At 42.1% G+C, this 19565-nt stretch overlaps 1 protein-coding gene across 6 annotated transcripts in view; it reads right to left on the minus strand.

The window, feature by feature from the left end:
• Positions 1-19565, minus strand: part of osbpl6 (oxysterol binding protein-like 6) — a 170778-nt gene that overhangs the window by 70341 nt on the left and 80872 nt on the right. For 5 of the 6 annotated variants that reach the window (XM_043693522.1, XM_043693523.1, XM_043693524.1 and 2 more), the window contains 2 exons: positions 9874-9996; positions 5000-5053 (listed from right to left, as the gene is read on the minus strand). In XM_043693522.1, the coding sequence (XP_043549457.1) occupies positions 5000-5053; positions 9874-9996 (177 nt within the window). The remainder of the gene's footprint in view (positions 1-4999; positions 5054-9873; positions 9997-19565) is intronic. The other variant, XM_043693527.1, reaches the window with a different exon arrangement.

A 19565-nucleotide genomic window follows, 5' to 3' on the forward strand; every position in this document is an offset into this window, starting at 1 on the left:
CAGGGTGGTCGGGCTTGTGGATCTTGGGAAGGAGGTAGGACCGGGGAGTGCGGGGTTCCCGGACTATGAGGTTGGAAGCTGTGGGTGGGAGATCTCCTGAGGTGATGAGGTTCTGTATGGTCTGGGAGATGATGGTTTGGTGATGGGGGGTGGGGTCATGGTCAAGGGGGCGGTAGGAAGAGGTGTCCTCGAGTTGGCCTCATCCTAGTTTCTAACCTCCAGCAACTCGATCCCCTGACTTGTCCGGACTTGTCCGACCTGCCCAGCTTCTTTTCCACCTATCCACTCCACCCTCTCCTCCCTGACCTATCACGTTCATCTCCTTCCCCACTGACCTATTGTACTCTATGCCACTCTCTCCCCACCCCTACCCTCCTCTAGCTTATCTCTCCATGTTTCAGGCTCTCTGCCTTTATTCCTGATGAAGGGCTTTTGCCCGAAACGTCAATTTTGCCTGTCCTCGGATGCTGCCTGAATTGCTGTGCTCTTCCAGCACCACTAATCCAGAATCTGGTTTCCAGCATCTGCAGTCATTGTTTTTACCTGGTCTATCACTTGCACTGTCTTGCGAATCCCTGTATCTGGCAGGCCTTGCTGTGAGCTGGGGAGCTCATGGGTCATCCTGAAAGCTGCCACCCTGAGAGCCGGTGGGTAGGCCATCCTGTGAACCTGAAGGTTGGTAGGCTGTCCTGAAAGCCGGAGGGTGGGTAGGCCACCCTGATGCCAGTCGCCCTGAGAGCCAGATGGTGGGTAGGCCGTTCTGAGCACTGTCATCCCGAGAAGGGGTAATCGGGACGGGCTGTCCTTGAGGTGGTCGAAAGGTCTGTCAGAGCAGCCGAGAGCCAGAAGGTGGGTAGGGGCAGGCTGAGGTCCGGAAGGCTTGTGGGCTACCCTGCACACCGTCATCCCAGGGAAGGGGTCGGGCTGTCCTAGAGGTGGCCGGAAGGTGTGCTGGGATAGCCCACTGGCCAGATGGCGCATCTTTGTGGGTGAAAGCCCAATAGTACGTAGGGGGCAGACCAAGAGCCAGAAGGCAGGTAGCCGTCCTCAGTGCTGTCACCCTGGGCGGGCACCGAGGCGGGCTGACCTAGAGGTGGTCGAAAGGAGTGTCAAAGCGGACCGAGAACTGGAAGGGGCATGGGGTGGACCAAGAGCCGGAACATGCGTAGGGGCGGGCTGCCTTAGAGTGGCCGGAAGGTGGGAGGGATGGGGGCTTGCTGGGTCTGTAATGTCTGCACTTTTTATGCAACTGGATTGTCTTGTGTATAAATGTCATTGTTGCTGTCTTCATATTTGAAACTGGGATTTGAGGTTTGTTCTCAATTCCCTGTAAACTGGTTGAACGGTAGGGTTTAGGGCCTAGCTTTGCTGCTCCTCTCCCTTGTAAAATTGCTGTTGTATACAGCTGTAAATGTTAACTGTTTTTCTGTAACCTCTTTTGTAATTGTTTAATAAAATAAAAAAAACAGGTTTAGAGACTTTCTCAGTGTAGATTAGATTAGATTAGATTACACCCGGGTCTCCGGCGCTGTGAGGCAGCAGTGCTAACCACTGTGCCACCGTGCCGCCCACGACTGTAGGGGACTGACTCTGTGCTGGCTGGTGCTACAGTCACTGTGTTACTGTTATTTTCTGTTTCCCTTTCTTTTGGGAGGGGGAAACCTGATTCCTGAACTGGCTGAATTATTTAGCCAGTTTGTTAACTGGCACTCCTTTTAGTGAGGACTGATTGTTAAACTCCTGATGCACATAATGTGTTTCAGGTGTAGCTCAGTTCTCATTAGGGGATTGTTGTTTCACTGGCTGGTTACAGCCTGTGTGTCACTCTTTTCTCTTTCTGAAAAAAGGACAATGTTAATTTTGTGGTAGGGCTTAGCCCTTGGACTCTAGTTTCCTTTGCTTTTTGTATGTGTTCTCACTGGTTTTGGTGTTTTGGACTGAGTCCTTGCGGAAGATATACATTGTTCCAGAGGAGCTGTTCCTGTGGGTAGGCCTAGCCCTGGGACTCTGAAGATTGAACACCTGTGTGTGTGCTGGGAGGTGAGCACTTGCTGTATCCTGGAGTTTGGGTGAAGACCTTGCCTTCAGGAGTGGATCAAACCCCTATGAGTTAACTGCACCTGTACAATGTACTGTGTTCCTGTGAGTGGGCCTGGTTTTCCAAGGCTGGGCCAGGACTCCATGGAGACTGAACACCTGTGTGCTGTGGGGTGTGCATTTGCTGCCTTCGGGAGTGGATTCTGCAGTTTGGAGTGGACTCCATTTTGGACAACACACCTCAAAAACTGGAGTGGATTCCATTCCTGGGAATGGACTCTATATTTTGAAGACTGTATTTGGACTGTGTACCAGTTTTTTGGTAATTAACTGTATTGTGGTGTTTGGGTTTATCACCTGCACTGTCTTGTGTCCCTGGGTCAGGGAGGGCTTACTGTGAGCTGGGAGGCTCATGGGTCATCCTGAAAGCTGTCACCCAGAGAGCTGGAGGGTGGTTAGGCCATCCTGTGAACCTGAAGGTTGGTAGGCTTTCCTGAAAGCTGGAGGGTGGGTAGGCCATCCTGATGCCAGTCTCCCTGAGAGCCAGATGGTGGGTATGCTGTTCTGAGCGCTGTCGTCCCAAGAAGGGGTAGTCTGGATGGCCGAGGTGGTCGGAAGGTGTGTCAGAGCAGCCGGGAGCCAGAAGGTGCGTGGGGGCAGGCTGAGATCCGGAAGGCTTGTGGGCTACCCTGCCCGCTGTCGTCCTGGGGAAGGATGGGCTGTCCTAGAGAAGATGTGTCAGGGTAGCCCACTGGCTGGATGGTGCATTGGGGTGGGTGAGAGCCTCATGGTACGTAGGGGCAGACAGACAGCCAGAAGGTGGGTCGCCGTCCTCAGTGCTGTCACCCCGGGCAGGTACCAGGGCGGGCTGTCCTAGGGGTGATCGAAAGGTGTGTCAGGGTGGACCGAGAGCTGGAAGGTGCATAGGGGTGGGCTGTCTTAGAGTGGCCGGAAGGTGGGAGGGATGGGGGGGGCTTGCTGGGTGTGTATTGTATGCACTTATGTAACTGGATTGTCTTTTTATGTACAAATGTCATTGTTGCTGTCTTGTCATGCTTGAAACTGGGATTTGGAGTTTGTCCTCATTTCCCTATAAACTGGTTGAATGGTAGGGTTTGGGGCCTGGTTTCACTGTTCCTCTCTCTTGTAAATAGCTGTAAATGTTAACTGTTTATTTTTTATTTTATTAAATGATTACAAAAGAGAGTTTACAAAAAAGTGTCAGAGGTCCTGTTCACTCAAAGCTGTCTCTGAGGAAGCCAGACCAGTGTCAAGGACTCTCCACACACTGCTGCCAAGGTGCATCAATGGCAAAGGGAGTGAATGTTGAAGACTATGTATGGGGTATCAATCAAGCAGGCTGGTTTGCTCCAGAAGGGGTTAAGCTCTATGAATATTGTTGAAGCTGCACCCAACCAGACAACAGCAGAGTATGCCATCGGACTTGTGCTGTGTAGGTGGTGGACTGGCTGTGAGGAGACAGGTGAGTTACTTGCTGCAGGATTCCTAGCCTTTGAGCTAGTCTTGTAGTCCCAGTATTTATATAGCTGAACAATGATTAGATTAATTCCCTACAGTGTAGAAACAGGCCCTTCGGCCCAAGTCCACACCAACCCTCCATAGAGTAACCTACCCAGTCCCATTTCCCTCTGACTAATGCACCTAACACTATGGACAATTTAGCATGGCCAATTCACCTGACCCGCACATCTTTGGACTGTGAGGAAATCTGAGCACCTGGAGGAAACCCACACAGACACAAGGAGAATGGGCAAACTCCACACAGACAGTCGCCAGAGGCTGGAATCGAACCTGGGACCCTGGTGCTGTGAGGCAGCAGTACTAACCACAGTACCACTCGGCACAATAATAGCTCCTTCATTTTGATATGTTTTTTTGGGGGGGGATTTAGTAACAGTAATGCCACTAATCTCCAAGGGTGGTAGTTTCTGTCCTGATGCTGATAGTCATTGTGTGGTACATGTTCTGTGCCACATATTAACCCAAGTCTGGATTGTATCCATGAAGCTGCTTTGTATCTGAAGAGTCACGAATCATGCTGAACATGGTGCAGTCATCAGCGAACGTTGCCATTTCTGATCTTATAATGGAGGGAAGGTCGTTGATGAACCTGCTGAAGATGGTAGGACCTAGACCCTATTGAGGAACTCCTGCAGAGGTGTCATGGAGTTGAGACGATTGACCTGCAATAATCCCAACCATCATCCTTTGTACCAGGGACAACTCCAACCAGTAAGAAACTGCCCCAAATTCCACTTGGTGCCACAGTCACTTCAATTAGATGGTTAGACCTAAATATTTCAGTATTTAACACAGCTTTCTATTCCTCCTTAAATTATTGAATTTTCTGTTGAGTTCATAATTAGGTTTCATAATTAATCTTTACATTCAAATTGCCTCTGCTGTAAGTTCCATTTTAGGCAGGAAAGATTACAATTCTCCATGATCATAAGGTGGCCTTGGCGCTTATTCTAGTGTCCTTCTTCCAACTTGTGACAGGCTGTAAAATAATCTGTTATTGGCTTGTCACATTCTATTTTCCAGATGTGGCCATAGAGAATGCAAATATGTCCAACTCCTCTTTCTCAGCAAATTTCACTTCATTGCCATTATGTACTAACACAACACATTAGGAATACTAACATACAATGTCTCTAGTCCATGACAAACACATATGAAACCCATAATTATTGCTTGGAATCACAGAGTTTACAATTGTAATTATTCAAAAGCCTGTAAATTTTATTCTGTTCTCCATTTCATCATAAATTGCAATAAACCTGATAATGATTGGTTATCAAATAAAACTCCATTATTACCTATATATGATCCACCTTTTGAAGTAAAATTTAAAGAATAATAGGTGGTTACTAAATAAATCTGACTGGTCAACTGGTACTTGGAGACTGCCCAAATCAGATCATGTTGTCTTGTTACTCACATCAAATGGTGCCTTGGAGTACTTTAGCATTCCATTATCAAGGATAAAGAAGCGCTGTAACAGGACATATTTTGATTAATAAATTAACCTACAATTTAATTATGATTAATTTTACAAATTGTAAAGTTAAAAGTCCCAAATAAAAATCAATTGGATGGTATAAAACTATTAAACAATACAATTCATTTCTAAACATTTAAATTTAAAAAAAAACTCAAAGTTTTTAATATATATTTTGTTACTGCGCTAAATGATAATAAAAAGGGGACAGCTCAGTAAACTCAAGATCTAGAAATCAACTGTAAATATTTTGAGGACTAACTAAAGACAATCCCTCCAGACATACATTTTCCCATGTAGGGTGGCATGGTTTCCAAGTTGTTTTACTGACAAAATAAAAACCCAATATAATGGGCTGGATTTCCACAGAGTAAGCTACCCCTGTAGGTCTCTAGAAATAGGGTGGGATTTTATTCTAGCAGTCCTTTCTTTGTTGCTCAAACCACCAACTTTCACTGAGATTGGCATAAAAAGTGGAGCTAGCAAGCCTGCACTCAATCTCAAATTGGCCAATTTTAATGCATAAGAAAGTATCTCATAACGCTCCACAGTTTCAATGGATAGCTTCTCCAGGACTTGTGGTTCGCTGGCCTACAGATGAACTGTGAACCATAAGCTGGATTTGGGTAGGTTTTAAGAGATATGTTTAAAAGCTATTACCAACATCCCCAACATCTATGGTTCCATGTCCCTTTGTCCCAATGGACTCTCTGTACAGAATCCATGACCCATACAACAATAATGAAACATTTTTCATAAGCATTTCAAGATGAAGAATAATTCAAATCTACTTCAAAGAAAACAAAATGTTGTTCTCACAACCTTATAAAAGTTTCAATTGGTCACTAGCATTCATACCTTCAATAAAAGAAGCTTGACTCAATTTCAAACCTCTAAATCTTATCGAAATAAATATAGATACCGGAAAACAAAAGGCTAAAGAACAAATATGGTGTTGTTATGAATGCCTGGCTGAGCTCCAAATAATTAGCTCAGGATCAACTTACACAGGCTAATGAGTTTTATGAATTTACTTTTATGAATTTACAATAGAATATTCTCTCTGGTTTGTTCTTCAATGTCTAAGTCTTTATTTGGACAAGATTTGGAAATGTGAAGAAGTGGGGTAAAGCTTCTGTCATAAGAACCATGAATGTCAATATGTGATGGACACATTCCTTCTTATTGCAGGTTTAGGTAAGGCAGATTTTAAGATGAGCAGAGCAATCCTGTGCATTTGTCAGTAATTAAGCTCTGGCTTAACCAATGGTGATGTTTTTCAACAAATTCACCATTCTCCATTTTATGATAAATATCTTAAGTATAGTATGACATATAGATTAAAGTTTAAGTTTTAACATTAATTTTGCTGGTCACTTGCTCAGTGGGAGCTAGGAGGTCTGTGATCCTGCGTGGGCTTTTCATCATGGCCAGCTGCCCAGGCTCACCACCATCTACATGCACACATGAACAAATGGTGGCTCATCATTTCAAAGGACCCTCAAGGGATTAGAAAACATTGTCTAAGGAGCTTTTCATCACAAAAGGTTACACAGAAGTATTTCCCATGTTGTCAGCAATTTACCAAGCCACTGAACTGAATGCACAGCAAGGGGTACTTATTCAGTGACACTAAAAAGCCTTAGATCAATTAAACTAAGTAGATGCGAGTGGAGGGGTTGCTGTAACAGCACTCCTCCTTAAAGAGAGAGTGAGTCAATGATGATTTCTATATTCACGGAAGCAATTTCACCCACCTTACCCTCACCTTCCCTGCTGCCAGTCTTCAACCTGGCATGGGGGGCACTTCATTCTGCTCTGTCTACATTCCATGACAAAGAGCAAAAAAAAGGAAGCAACATGAACAATACCAGCGGCAAGAAAAACAAACAAAACAAGTGTGGATGCTGTAAGTCAGAATCGAAAACATAAACTGCTGGAAAAGCTCACCAGGTTTGGCAGCATCTTTGGAGAGAAATCACTGTTAACATTTCCGGTCGAGTGACCCTTCCTCAGAATTGATGGTAGCTAGAAAAATGTTAGTTTTTATGCAGAAGATAGGGTTAGGGGAGGAAGATATAAGGAGTAAACAATAGGTGGGGATACAGCCTAAAGAGAGAGAACCATTGGACATACAAAGAAATGGATAACAATCTGCTAGGAGGGTGAATAGCTGCTAATGGGGACTATTAGTGACTAAGAATGGGCTGTGTGTAATAGCAGACTATGTGATAACAAGACCTGGTGTGTGAAGCTTGGGGTAAGGACATGGGAGAGTTCAAGCTCAAAAACTGTTGAACTTGATGTTGAGTCCAGAAGGCTGCAGGGCTCCCAAATGGGAAATGAGGTGCTGTTCTTCCAGTTTTCGCTCAGCTTCACTGGAGCACTGCAGCAAGCCTCAGACACAATGTTGGCCAGGGAACAGGGTGATGTATTGAATGGCAGACAATTGGACACTCAGTCTTTTCTTGATACTCAAATTCACTCTCATCCTGTCAACCTCCTGCAGTCAGGCTTCAGTCATCCTCCATAAATATCATTCCATTCTCCATACAAGACATGAGTAGTTCACCACTGCAAGAAAAGCTGCTTTGTCCTCAGTCATGTGCTGTTCCACAGGGAAGCGGGAATGGATACAAAGAACCAATTCAAAGAAAACCTAACAGAGTTTGCAGGCAGAGGATTAACTCTGTCAACGTAGTGCCTCAAGAAGCGAAGACCCAGTCGGTGGTGACACCCATAGCCTTCTGAAACCAGACCTGCTTCGGAATGGAGCACATGGGTATACATCACCAATGGTCACTTAAGGGCATTCCTATCCTGGGTCCTTGCCTCTGCCTGAGGCTATGAACTCTCCTCTACTGCAAAGAGTAAACACAGAGGGGGATGAATTACTGAAGTCTTGCATGGAGATGGAAATGCCATTTGTGGAGTATTTTTTGAGGCCTGGAAGCAGGAGGTTGATAGGATGAGAGCGAATTTGAGTATCAAGCTTTCCGATGCAAGATCCTTGGGAAAGCCACAAGTGGAACTGTTGAATTTGTTGCACGAGAGGTGCTGTGCAGAGAAGGTTTGGAAATGTTAAACTGCAGGGATTGACACTCAGAAGTCTTATTGTCACACAGCTTTCCTGCCCTCCTGGATCCTCTTGGTGCATTGACTCCAGATCAGAAGGAGTACATTTCTGCTGCTGATGTCCTCAATCACTTGTATATCTACTTGGTTAGAGAAATTATTTTCTCTCTCTCATCCCACAGTAGGACCTCCAAATAAATGAGAAAACCCAGGAAGTTGCGCTCCCAGGTCACCATTCCGGTGCTAGCTATAGCCCGAAAACCCAGATGCAGCTAAGTCCTTGTAAGCTACACTGCGGTCCTTTAATTAGAAACCTTACCTTTGGCAAAGCAAGAACATTATTCCACCCACCCTCTGATTGGTTGAGGAACCAAAAAAAGTGAGATTGATGTTGTGGCTCTGTCAATAAACCACAGCAAAGTCCACTTCAGCATCCAATGGCTCCCAACTCACTAATGGTTACACTGCTTCAGCAGGGACCAAGTTGAGATCATTCTTTCGCAAATAAATGAAGAAAACTGTAAGAAAGGGGGCTTTTCAGCCCAAACATAGACGTGATAGATGATTGAGTGGTCGTATACATCCAGAAAATTAATTCAAATGAAACACAAGACGACAAGAGAACCAGGTCTAATTGAATAAATGGCAAGTTTATGACTATTACATAATCCACAGTGGAATAGACTTTGAGATGGAATAGCGGAGATAAAACTCCTTGAATTATTTAAGAAACAGTTGGAGGTCATCGTGACAGGCTGAAAGGTCTGCGGCTAAAATGAACAGAAAATATTTAAACATTTTCATTTACCTTGTTAATTCTAAGAGATAGGAAAGAAGGAATATGAATGTGAAAAACTGGACCAAACTGCAAATTGATTTGGACACTATAATTTATTTGAGCTGTGATTAAAGATGGCAAACTCTGAAGTAGAGTTGCATCTTTGTACAGAATACACTGAAACAGAAGACTGAATAAAGTTATAAATCATACAGCACCAGGATATAGTCCAACAGGTTTACTTGGAAGCACTAGCTTTCAGAGCGCTGCTCCTTCATCAGGTGGTTGTAGAGTATAAGATCGTAGGCCACAGAATTTATAGCATAAGTTTACAATGCGATGTAACTGAAATTATACATTGAAAAAGACCTGGATTGTTTGTTAAGTCTCTCTTTTTTTTAGAATGGGAATGCTGGCAAAGAGGACTGAATAGTCTTATTTTTTTTCTTATTGTTTTTGCAATATTCATGATCACTTCCTCTACTGTACTTCAACTGATTTTGCTGCTACTTCTCAATTTTATATTTTCATTTTTCTACATTTTGAAACAGGGAAGTATAGAGAGGCAAAAAAACATTAACTTTGGGTCAAGGGATTGCTTTATGCAAGGACCATGGAGACAGGGAGGATGTTAGAGAACAGATTTACTTAAAATATCTTTTCCACTAGAAGATCATATACACCACACCAGCAAAGAACTCAACATTCTGACATTATAAAATCCATTTTCCCATCTCGGATGCAAGTTGCAAACTCAGCTCATGACAGTATAACAGGCAAAAATCCATGACAGACCATTGCTGAGATGACATAGCAATTACAAATAATGTAAATCCTCACAGACTGCAGTTAGAAGTAGGGCATTAATCATACAGCGATAATCTATTCAAAATTAATTTGTAATTTTAGGCAATGACCAGTACAATTGCCTTCCTTGAGAAGGAATTTATCTAATACTTACTTTATGCCAACCTTTTAAGGGCCACTTGCGTTTTTTCAACATGAACCCCTCATGTTTATCTGGTTTCTGCACATTAGTCTGACCAATTTTTAATCCTTCAATGATTTCCCAGTTGTCACCATCCTGTGAATTTTGACAAAGAAAATTATACAGAAATAAAGCAATGTTTAGGATAAACTTTTGCAAATGAGAAAATAGACAATATGCATGGGATTGCGAAGAAAACTTAATTGCTTTCACTGTCTTGCTATTTACACACAGCTTGAAATGAAATTGGAGGAAGGATCTGCATTCCCCATTTGTTCATTTTATGGAGCATTATAAACATATTGGGATATTGTAACCCTATTTAAGAGAAAAATTGCATTTTGCTAACAATTTAATAAAATCACATTCTCTGGTTGTTGACATTAGCTTTTCAGGTGTTCACTTTACTCCACAGTTGGAAACACATCCTAGGGAGCTACTGCTCCACTGGAGATGGAAGTGAGAAATTCTCAATTTTTAAGACAACAAACAATTTGCAATTTTATATGCCTTCAATATTGCAAAACATCACAAAATGCTTCACATCAATGATACTAAACAAAATCTAATATGGAAGTCTTAGCATACTGGAAGCCAGCCAGGTTAGCAAGAATAAAGGGAATGGTGTAAAGATCTATAATAACCCAGTTTTCATGGACTGAGAACAGACTGTCCTCAGAATGAAAGATTGTCAGGCAAAACTAAATGAGCAATGGGCTATATTTAAACAGCAGATGGTAGTTAATGTCCTTTTCCCGAGTGAGGAATAAAGATGTAGGGTAAGCAAAACCAGGGCTCTCTGGATGGTTACAGAGATAGAGTAAGACAAAGCAGATAAAGAAAATGCATGGCAAGTGTCATGTTGATTATACAAGTGAGAACCAGGTTTGAAATGGGAAGTTCAAAGTGAAGATCAAATCAAAATAAGAGGCAATGAGAGAGTAGGAGGATGACAGCAAACATAAAACAGAATCGAAAAGTCTTGCAGAGACTGATCAACTATAAAAGCATGATAATAGAGGGATGGAGATCATTAGGGACCTGAAAGGGTTCTACACATGAAAGTAGAGAGGTGGCTGAAATGTTATGAGTATTTTACATCTGCTTTTACTAAGGAAGAAAATGCTACTGAAGTCATAATGAATGAGGACACATGAGAGTGCTATGACATCTCTGCTAATTTAAACCTGCAACACAAAAGATTCACCCTGTGCTGTAATCTGTTAAAATTTGAGGGGCAAAGAACTCTCTCAAAAGTCACTGTTTAAAGTAAAAATTAACAACTTTGTGTTTTTAAGTCTAACAGAGAATATTAACTAACAACTATTTACAATTCCTTTCTTTAAACCTATCTTTTACTTCCTCCTCCACAAAACTAGTCCAATAAAAAGATATTTTGGAAGACAATTTACAAAAATAAAACCCATTTCAAAACCAGTCAGCTTTACCAAGTTTCCTCTGTAGATTCGCTCTCCAGGTTGGCCTGGATGTTCTGCTGCGCAGACTTCTTCCACAGATAGTTACCTCTCACAGAGATCTTAAATTAGCAGCCTACATCTGTTGGTTTTTGGTAGTTCTCTCTCAACTAGTCAAAAATATTCAGTTTTATACCCCAAAACATTGGTTCGTTTCATTGGTTTTAATATTACCAAAATACTAAGTTCAAACTTGATTGGAGTTTGGTATCTTGGGGCATAATTTAAACTGATTGGGCCAGTTTGAATTTGTTTTTGTCTCATGGCAACCCAGCTACTCTAGCTATTTCGAGCAAATGTTACATTGTTACCTTATTCCAGATTCTCTGTGCTTCTCTTGCTAGCTTTTCAACTCTCTTAAATATACAGTACCCCTACATCTTCATGACAAGAGTTACTGGATGGGCTAAAAATTGACAAAGGTGAGGAGGTGGATAATACATGCCTCTTCTGGGTATGTTTTGGGCAAGATGACATAAGTTAGGGAGGGCGGACAGCTCACTATATCCAAAAGCTCAACTGACCCTAATATTACTCTACACCAATGCCATAAGACACTTGATATGGGCTGGCAAGTAGGAGTGGGCTTTACAATTTTTGAAATTGCTTAAAACAAAGGAAAACAGGTTCCTGCCATCATTGGAGGTGGGGTCCCAAGAAGATAGCAGCTCCCGTTACTTCCTAACTTAGTGTGCATTAAAATCCACCCACCCACCACTTTGCCTGTTTTGACCAAGTTGGTTAAACATCCCCAGCATCCAAGGATGCTGCCTGAACTGTTGTGCTCTTCCAGCACCACTAATCCAGAATCTGGTTTACAGCATCTGCAGTCATTGTTTTTACCTCTTAAAAATCCCCAGCGTTAAGCTGGGATCAAAATCGCATGTCAGTCCCAGCAGTTCCTATAACTGTGCCACTGCAGGGACTGTTGGTGCTATCTGCTAGTTCCAGAGGACAGAACCTCCTCCCAATGAGAGTCAGAAATACTAGGAGGTGCACATTTAACCAGTCCTCAGTGCTTTCTGGCTGAGACATGGGCTTTTAATTGGCTTTCCAATTTGATCCTAGCAGTGAAGAGTCCAAACTCTCCCTGCCCATATAATAAACAGAACAGTGGCAGTATAAATACAAAAGTTGGAAAGAGCAATCAGTGGTGGACAGTTGTCTCTCAAACTGGAAGAATGTTTTCTTGATATATAAAAAAAAACTGGTCTTGGGCATACAGGGCACAATTTCAATGTATGCATTTATCACAGAAGTTTGAATTATTGTGAACTGTAATCGAACAAGACGACCGGGCCCACCTAGTAGAATTGGCACATGGATGACTGATGAAATTTAATGCAGAGAAGTGTGAAGTGATGCATTTTGGCAGGGAGAATGAGGAGATGCAATATAAACTGAAGACACAATTCTAAAGAGTATGCCAGAATCAGAGAACTGGGGCATATGTACACAGGCAGTTGAAGATGGCTGGGCAGGTTGTGAAAATGATTAAAAACATAAGGGGTCCTGAACTTTAGAATTAAGTATGCAGAAGTACGAAAGTGAGGAAGTTGTGAGAAATCTTTTAAATATTATTGCACGATACTATCTAGTATTGTGTCCAATTCCAGGCACTCACTTTGGGAAGGATGTGCAAACTTTGCAGAGGCAAAAGAAGATTTATAAGAATGTTTCCAGGAAGGAGAGACTTCTGTCATGACAACAGACTGGAGAAGCCAGAATGGTCCTCATGAGAGAAGCAAAGGTAGACTGAAGATCTGATAGAAGTGCTCATTATCATGAAGAGTCTGGACAAAATACATTAAGAGAAACTATTTCCATTGGTGATAGTATTGAGAATCATGGGAGACAGAATTAAAATGATGTCAAAAATCCAAAGGCAACATGAGGAAAGCACTTTTCACACACAGCGTAACATTAAGATCTTGGATGCGCTGTCTGAAAGAGTGGCTTAGGCAGCTTCAATCATAGCTTTCAAAAAGGAATTGGACCTACAGCACAAAAACAGAAGAAAACTGCAGGCAATGAGAAGAGGGCAGAACAGAGTGGGACTAGCCAAGTTGCTTACCCAAAGAGCTAACCTGGGCTTCGTGGGCTAATACATGAAATTTACATTGATGCAAAAGATTACTTAATTTGATCAGTTTTACAAAACCTGCAGAAATGATTTAAACCAATAGACTCATTAGGGCATGAGTAAGCACAAGATATAAAGGTGATGGGCAGGGGAATAATTTTGCTAACAGCGTCAAGTTTAAGGTTGACTGGACGAGGACATTGTCGTTTTTGATAATTATTAATGAGGAGAGAGAGAATGAAATGGAAAGTTGAGGTGGTCAGGATAAATTATGGAACAGAATGTGTGGACATGGGAAGAAAGTGAAAGCTGGAGGAAAGGGCTTGGTGGGGTTCATTTCTACATGGTCATATTTACATGGAACTGACAATATAAACAAGGCCATATACGTTCCATGTTGCAATGTCACAAGAATTACAAACCTACAAACATATCTTCTGAAATCTTGAGAGGCCCCTTGCAGCTATCCAAGGGTATACTCCCATCTATCCATACTGGTACTAATCGATAAACTGCAGGAGAAACATAGTTTACTTGCAACTTTTGTGTAATATGTTCACTACTCGTGACGTGTTCTCCAATACATTGAAGAAACCAAATCAGGTGGACATTTTGCTGAAAACTTCGATCGAGTCTAATAACATGACTCTGAGCTCTAGCCCCTTGCTGTTTTAATTCTCTGCCCTACTCCCATTCTTATCTGTCCAGGTCTTCATTACAGTAACGTTCAGCAAACACTCAAAAAACAGCAACGCTTCAGTTTATTAGGCACTTTACAACCTTGTTAGTGCTGTTGCAACTTACACCTCCTCTAGTTTAAATGTGCCACCAAATTCAAGGAAATCTCTGGGCTTTTAGCAACAGTGACCTCATTAAGCAGGGTAAGCACATTGAAAACTCTCTCAGACACCAAAGCAGGAAGTGAAAATCACTGTTCATCCTTCACCTTATAAAGAGAAAATGTTTTGAACTAATGTATGGAATTAAAGTAGGTGGTGAAATATGAAATAATTGTAAAAAATAAAAATCTATATATTTATTTTGTCATTATGGACAAACAGAAAACTACCTTTTCAGCATTTGGTTCTGTCAATAATTATGGATTTAGTATATAGTTCATTCTAGAAAGTGTGTTTTATAAATGCATTTACAGCAAGACCAGAGCTCCAAGTTGGAAGTTCACTGATGTCTAGTTGATTTCAGTCTGGTTATATTCAGCTATTCACCTTCTGGAGAAGCACAGAATCGCTGTCAGTAAAACTTCTGTATTTTCCAGTTTATTTGCACTTATTCAGATACTAGAAAATGCTCATTCCTGAAGGGCTTATGCCCGAAACGTCGATTCTCCTGCTCCTCGGATGCTGCCTGGCCTGCTGTGTTTTTCCAGCACCACATTTTTCAACTCTGGTCTCCAGCATCTGCAGTCCTCACTTTCTCCTACTAGAAATTGCTGTCAGTTTCAGAAAAGTAATGAGACATGAGCAATGATGACAGTTCAACCATCATTAACACCACAGATTCCATGCTTTAATGCAACTGTCCACCACCCTAACACAGACCTGCCCTCTTATTCTTTCCTCCCATATTTCACTTTCTGACTCTCCAGTTACTTAAAATCTGCTAAATCTTCAATTTGTTTCCAGGACTGATGCAAGACCAATCTGAGCATTACTTCAGTTTTCTCTCCATTGCTGCTGGATCTTTGCAGCGTATTCTGTTGTCATTTGAGATTTCTAATATCTGCAGTGATTTTATTTGTCATAAATGCAAAGTCAGGTCGTGTTTGTAAGTATCGTGTGATTCTAGTTATGTGATATTTTGGTTATAGAGTGTGGGGCATTTTTTCACCCATTTATGCCAAAACCATAATAGCATCCAAATAGACTATTCACTATTGATTTCCATCAATGAATACAAAATATAACATTGGCACCAGCACAGGCATCACTGATGAGTCTTATAATTTTGACGTTTCATACACAGTTTAGGAAATAAATTGCATTCAGCAATACTTGTTAGCAGTAATCAATTATATATCAAAAGCAGCCACCATTACCCATAGTAAAAGTAATGCCCTTCATATCAGTGATTCCTACTGCATTCCCTAGATACAATGACGAGGTTAGTTACAAAATAGCTGACTGGCTGCTTGTGTAACAGTAATAATTCATGTCACTGACCTTGGTTTCGAAAGCACTTTTAAATGTTGACAGCAAATTACTGCTAAAGGAAGACATTCCTGCAACAGTGAAGTGAACAAGCATGGTGGCCCAGTGGATGTGGGGTGTTTTAAAAAATTCTCAAGGTCAAGGACCAGGCTCGCAGGAAAGTAGTCTGACACAGAACAAACAGCCAAGAGGCGAGTCTGCTAGAATATAAGTGTTTTATTCCCCGCAGCGTCGCCACAACCAGGTCTCGTACTTACAACGGGTCTGGTTTATACTCACTCTACGTGTTACCGGAACTGGAAGCCGTCAGTTCTCGTAGAGCGGTTGACAACAACCCACGCTCGGCGGTTAAACGCAACCCCGGAGCAGACTCACCGAACTGGAGACTTTTCCAGCTGATATACTCTTTTCCAGATATAAACATTCATGTGAACAGCAGAGCAAGGCTAAAAAACACATTCCATTCTGGTTACATACAGATAAGAAGATTCACACGGGAACGTGTATAATAAGATTCACACGGGACTAAGCGACACCTTCCATTTTCGGTTAGATTCACACATGTATTGGGACACAATTTTAACCCTTTACACCACATGGGGTCACATCACATGGTGAATTACTGATTTTATGCCATGTAGGAGATGCTGGATGCATATGGTTCTTCCAAAAACAGTGAGCTGGGGAGCTGCAGACTATGGTTCAATCCAAAGATGTAATTTATCTTAGATTGATCTCATACTTTTGAGTGGAAGGTGTGTGTTTGGGTGAGTGATTGATCAGGGAATGCAGGTATTTTATTAATAAAATTGTTTAAAAATTAGCTAAATCAAGTATTTATGGGGAGACTGGTACATCATCAGTCCATGTTTCTAACAGTGTTTACACATTTGGAAGAAAATGGACTCGTTAGTGACAGGCAGCATGGTTTCATACAGGCAAGGTCATGTCTCACCAACCTGACTGAAGTTTTTGAAGAAGAAAGTGAGGACTGCAGATGCTGGAGATCAGAGTCGACAGTGTGGTGCTGGAACAGCATAAAAGGTCAGGCAGCATCCAAGGAGCTGGAGAATAGATGTTTCGGGCATAAGCCCTTCATCAGGAATGAGGCTTGTGGGTCAGGGCTGAGAAATAAATGAGAGGGGAGTGGGGTTGGGGGGGAGGTAGCTGGGAAAGTGATAGGTGGATGAAGGAGAGGGAGAAGGTGGTTGGTGAATTTTTTGAAGAGGTGACAAAGATAATTGATGAGGGAAGGCTGTGTATATAGTTTATATGGACTTTAGTAAGGCATTTGATAAAGTCCATAAGGCAGATTGGTACAAAAACTAAAATCACATGGAATTTGGGGTGGTCTGGCTAGATGGATACAAAACTGGCTTGGTCATAGAAGACACAGGGTAAAGGTAGCAAGGTGTTTTTCAGAATGGAGACCAGAAACTAGTGATGTTCCATAGGAATAGTTTTAGGTACTCTGTTGTTAGTAGCACACAAATGATCTGGAGGAAAATGTGGGTAGTCTGATTAGTAAGTTTGCAGATGACAGGAGGATTGGAGGAGTTGCTGATAGTGCCAACAATTGTGAAAGAATACAACAGGATTGGCAACTTTGGCACAGAAATGGCAGATGGAGTTTAATCTAGACAAATGTGAGGTGATGCCTTTAGAAGGATCAAATTTAGGTGCGAATTATTTTGTAAACGGCAGTACCCTTAGGAACGTCAACATACAGAGAGATCTGAATGTGCAGGTCCACAGTTCCCTAGAAGTGGCAACACAAGTAGCTAAGGTGATTAAGAAGGCATAATGGCATGTTTGTCTTTATCGGCCAGGCATGGAATACAAAAGTTGGCAAACCATATTGCAGCTATATAAAACCCTTATTAGGCTGCACTTGGAATACTGCGTGCAGTTTTAGTTGCCACACTACCAGAAGGACATGAAAGCTTTGGAGTGTGTGCAGTGAAGGATGTTGCCCAGTCTTGAGGGCTTAGCTATGAGGAAAGGGTAACTGTTTTCACTGAAAAGACGACAGCTGAGAGGAGACATGACAGAGATCTACATAGATAGGGTGGATAGTCAGTGGCTTTTCTCAAGGTTGAAGTTTCAATTACAAGAGACCACAGGTTCAAGGTGAGAGGGGAAGAATTTAAGGGGGATGCGAGAGGGATGTTTTTCACAGAGAGTGGTAGGAGCCTGGAATGCACTGCCAGAAGAGGTGGTGGAAGTAGGCACATTGGTGAACAGAGGGATACGGACCAAATAAGGGCAGAAGGTCTGTTGTTTTAGTTTAGTTAGGGCACAATGATTGGCACAGGTTTGGAGGGCCGAAGGGCCTGTTCCTGTGCTGTACTTCTCTTTTGTGCTTTTCGTAACAAATTAATGTCGCTAAAGTAATGAACACAATCAGTGCTGCTTCGATAAAAAATTATGAAAAAGCATAAAACATAAAAGCTATTCACGTTCTTGTACTTTGTTCTCACCCAAAACAAAATCTTCCTTAACCAAAATTCATACAAGCTCTTTCAGTGACGCTGGGTCAAAATCCTGGAATTGCTCCTAAACAGCATTGTGGGCGTACCTATACCAAATGGATTTCAGCAGTTTAAGCAGTTCAACAGCTCACGCACCACCTTCCCAAGGGCAACAAAGGATTGGCCAGCCAACAACACCCACATGCCATGAATTAACTCATGAGGAGGAATTCATTTTCTCAGAGATCCATTAAGGTTTGGACTTCTCTACACTAAACAGAGGTGAGTGCTGGGTCAAATATATATATTCAAAGCTGAGTTGGAAAGATTTTGAATCCACAAGGAAACTGCAGCTTATGGGGAGATGACAATAAATGGAGTTAAGGCCATCATTAGATCAACCATAATCTGAATAAATGGCAGAGAAGACTAGAGGTGCCAAATGGCCTAGTCCTGCTCTTAATTCTGATATTTTTAAGAACCACGTAATAATATAAAGAAACCACAGCAAATTAGACCTTCAGGATAGTTGAAATATTTTTAAATTCAGTTCAGAACAGTTCGTTAACAAATAACCCTACAATCCATATTTTCAAGACAGAGAAATTGAAGACTCTAACCTGCATGTAGGGAGAGTTCTTTATCGTCATAGAGATGTACAGCATGGAAACAGACCCTTCGGTCCAACCTGTCCATACCGACCAGGTATCCCAACCCAATCTAGTCCCACCTGCCAGCACCCAGCCTATATTCCTCCAAACCCTTCCTATTCATATACCCATCCAAATGCCTCAAATGTTGCAAGTGTACCAGCCTCCACCACATCCTCTGGCAGCTCATTCCATATATGTACCACCCTCTGCGTGAAAAAGTTGCCCCTTATGTCTCTTTTATATCTTTCTCCAATATTCCAACAGTGGCCTAACCAATGTCCTGTACAGCCGCAACATGACCTCCCAACTTCTGTACTCAATACTCTGACCAATAAAGGAAAGCATACCAAACGCCTTCTTCACTATCCTATCTACCTGCGACTCCACTTTCAAGGAGCTAAGAACTTGCATTCCAAGGTCTCTTTGTTCAGCAACACTCCCTAGGACCTTACCATTAAGTGTATAAGTCCTGCTTAGATTTGCTTTCCCAAAATGCAGCACCTCGCATTTATCTGAATTAAACTCCATCTGTCACTTCTCGGCCCATTGGCCGATCTGGTCCAGATCCTGTTGTAATCTGAGGTAAACCTCTTCGCTGTCCACTGCACCTCCAATTTTGGTGTCATCTGCAAACTTATTAACTGTACCTCTTACGCTCGCATCCAAATCATTTATGTAAATGACAAAAAATAGAGGGCACAGCACCGATCCTTGTGGCACTCCACTGGTCACAGGCCTCCAGTCTGAAAAACAACCCTCCACCACCACCCTCTGTCTTCTACCTTTGAGCCAGTTCTGTATCCAAATGGCTAGTT

Source organism: Chiloscyllium plagiosum, chromosome 7, assembly GCF_004010195.1.
Source record: "Chiloscyllium plagiosum isolate BGI_BamShark_2017 chromosome 7, ASM401019v2, whole genome shotgun sequence".
Lineage (NCBI taxonomy): Eukaryota > Metazoa > Chordata > Chondrichthyes > Orectolobiformes > Hemiscylliidae > Chiloscyllium > Chiloscyllium plagiosum.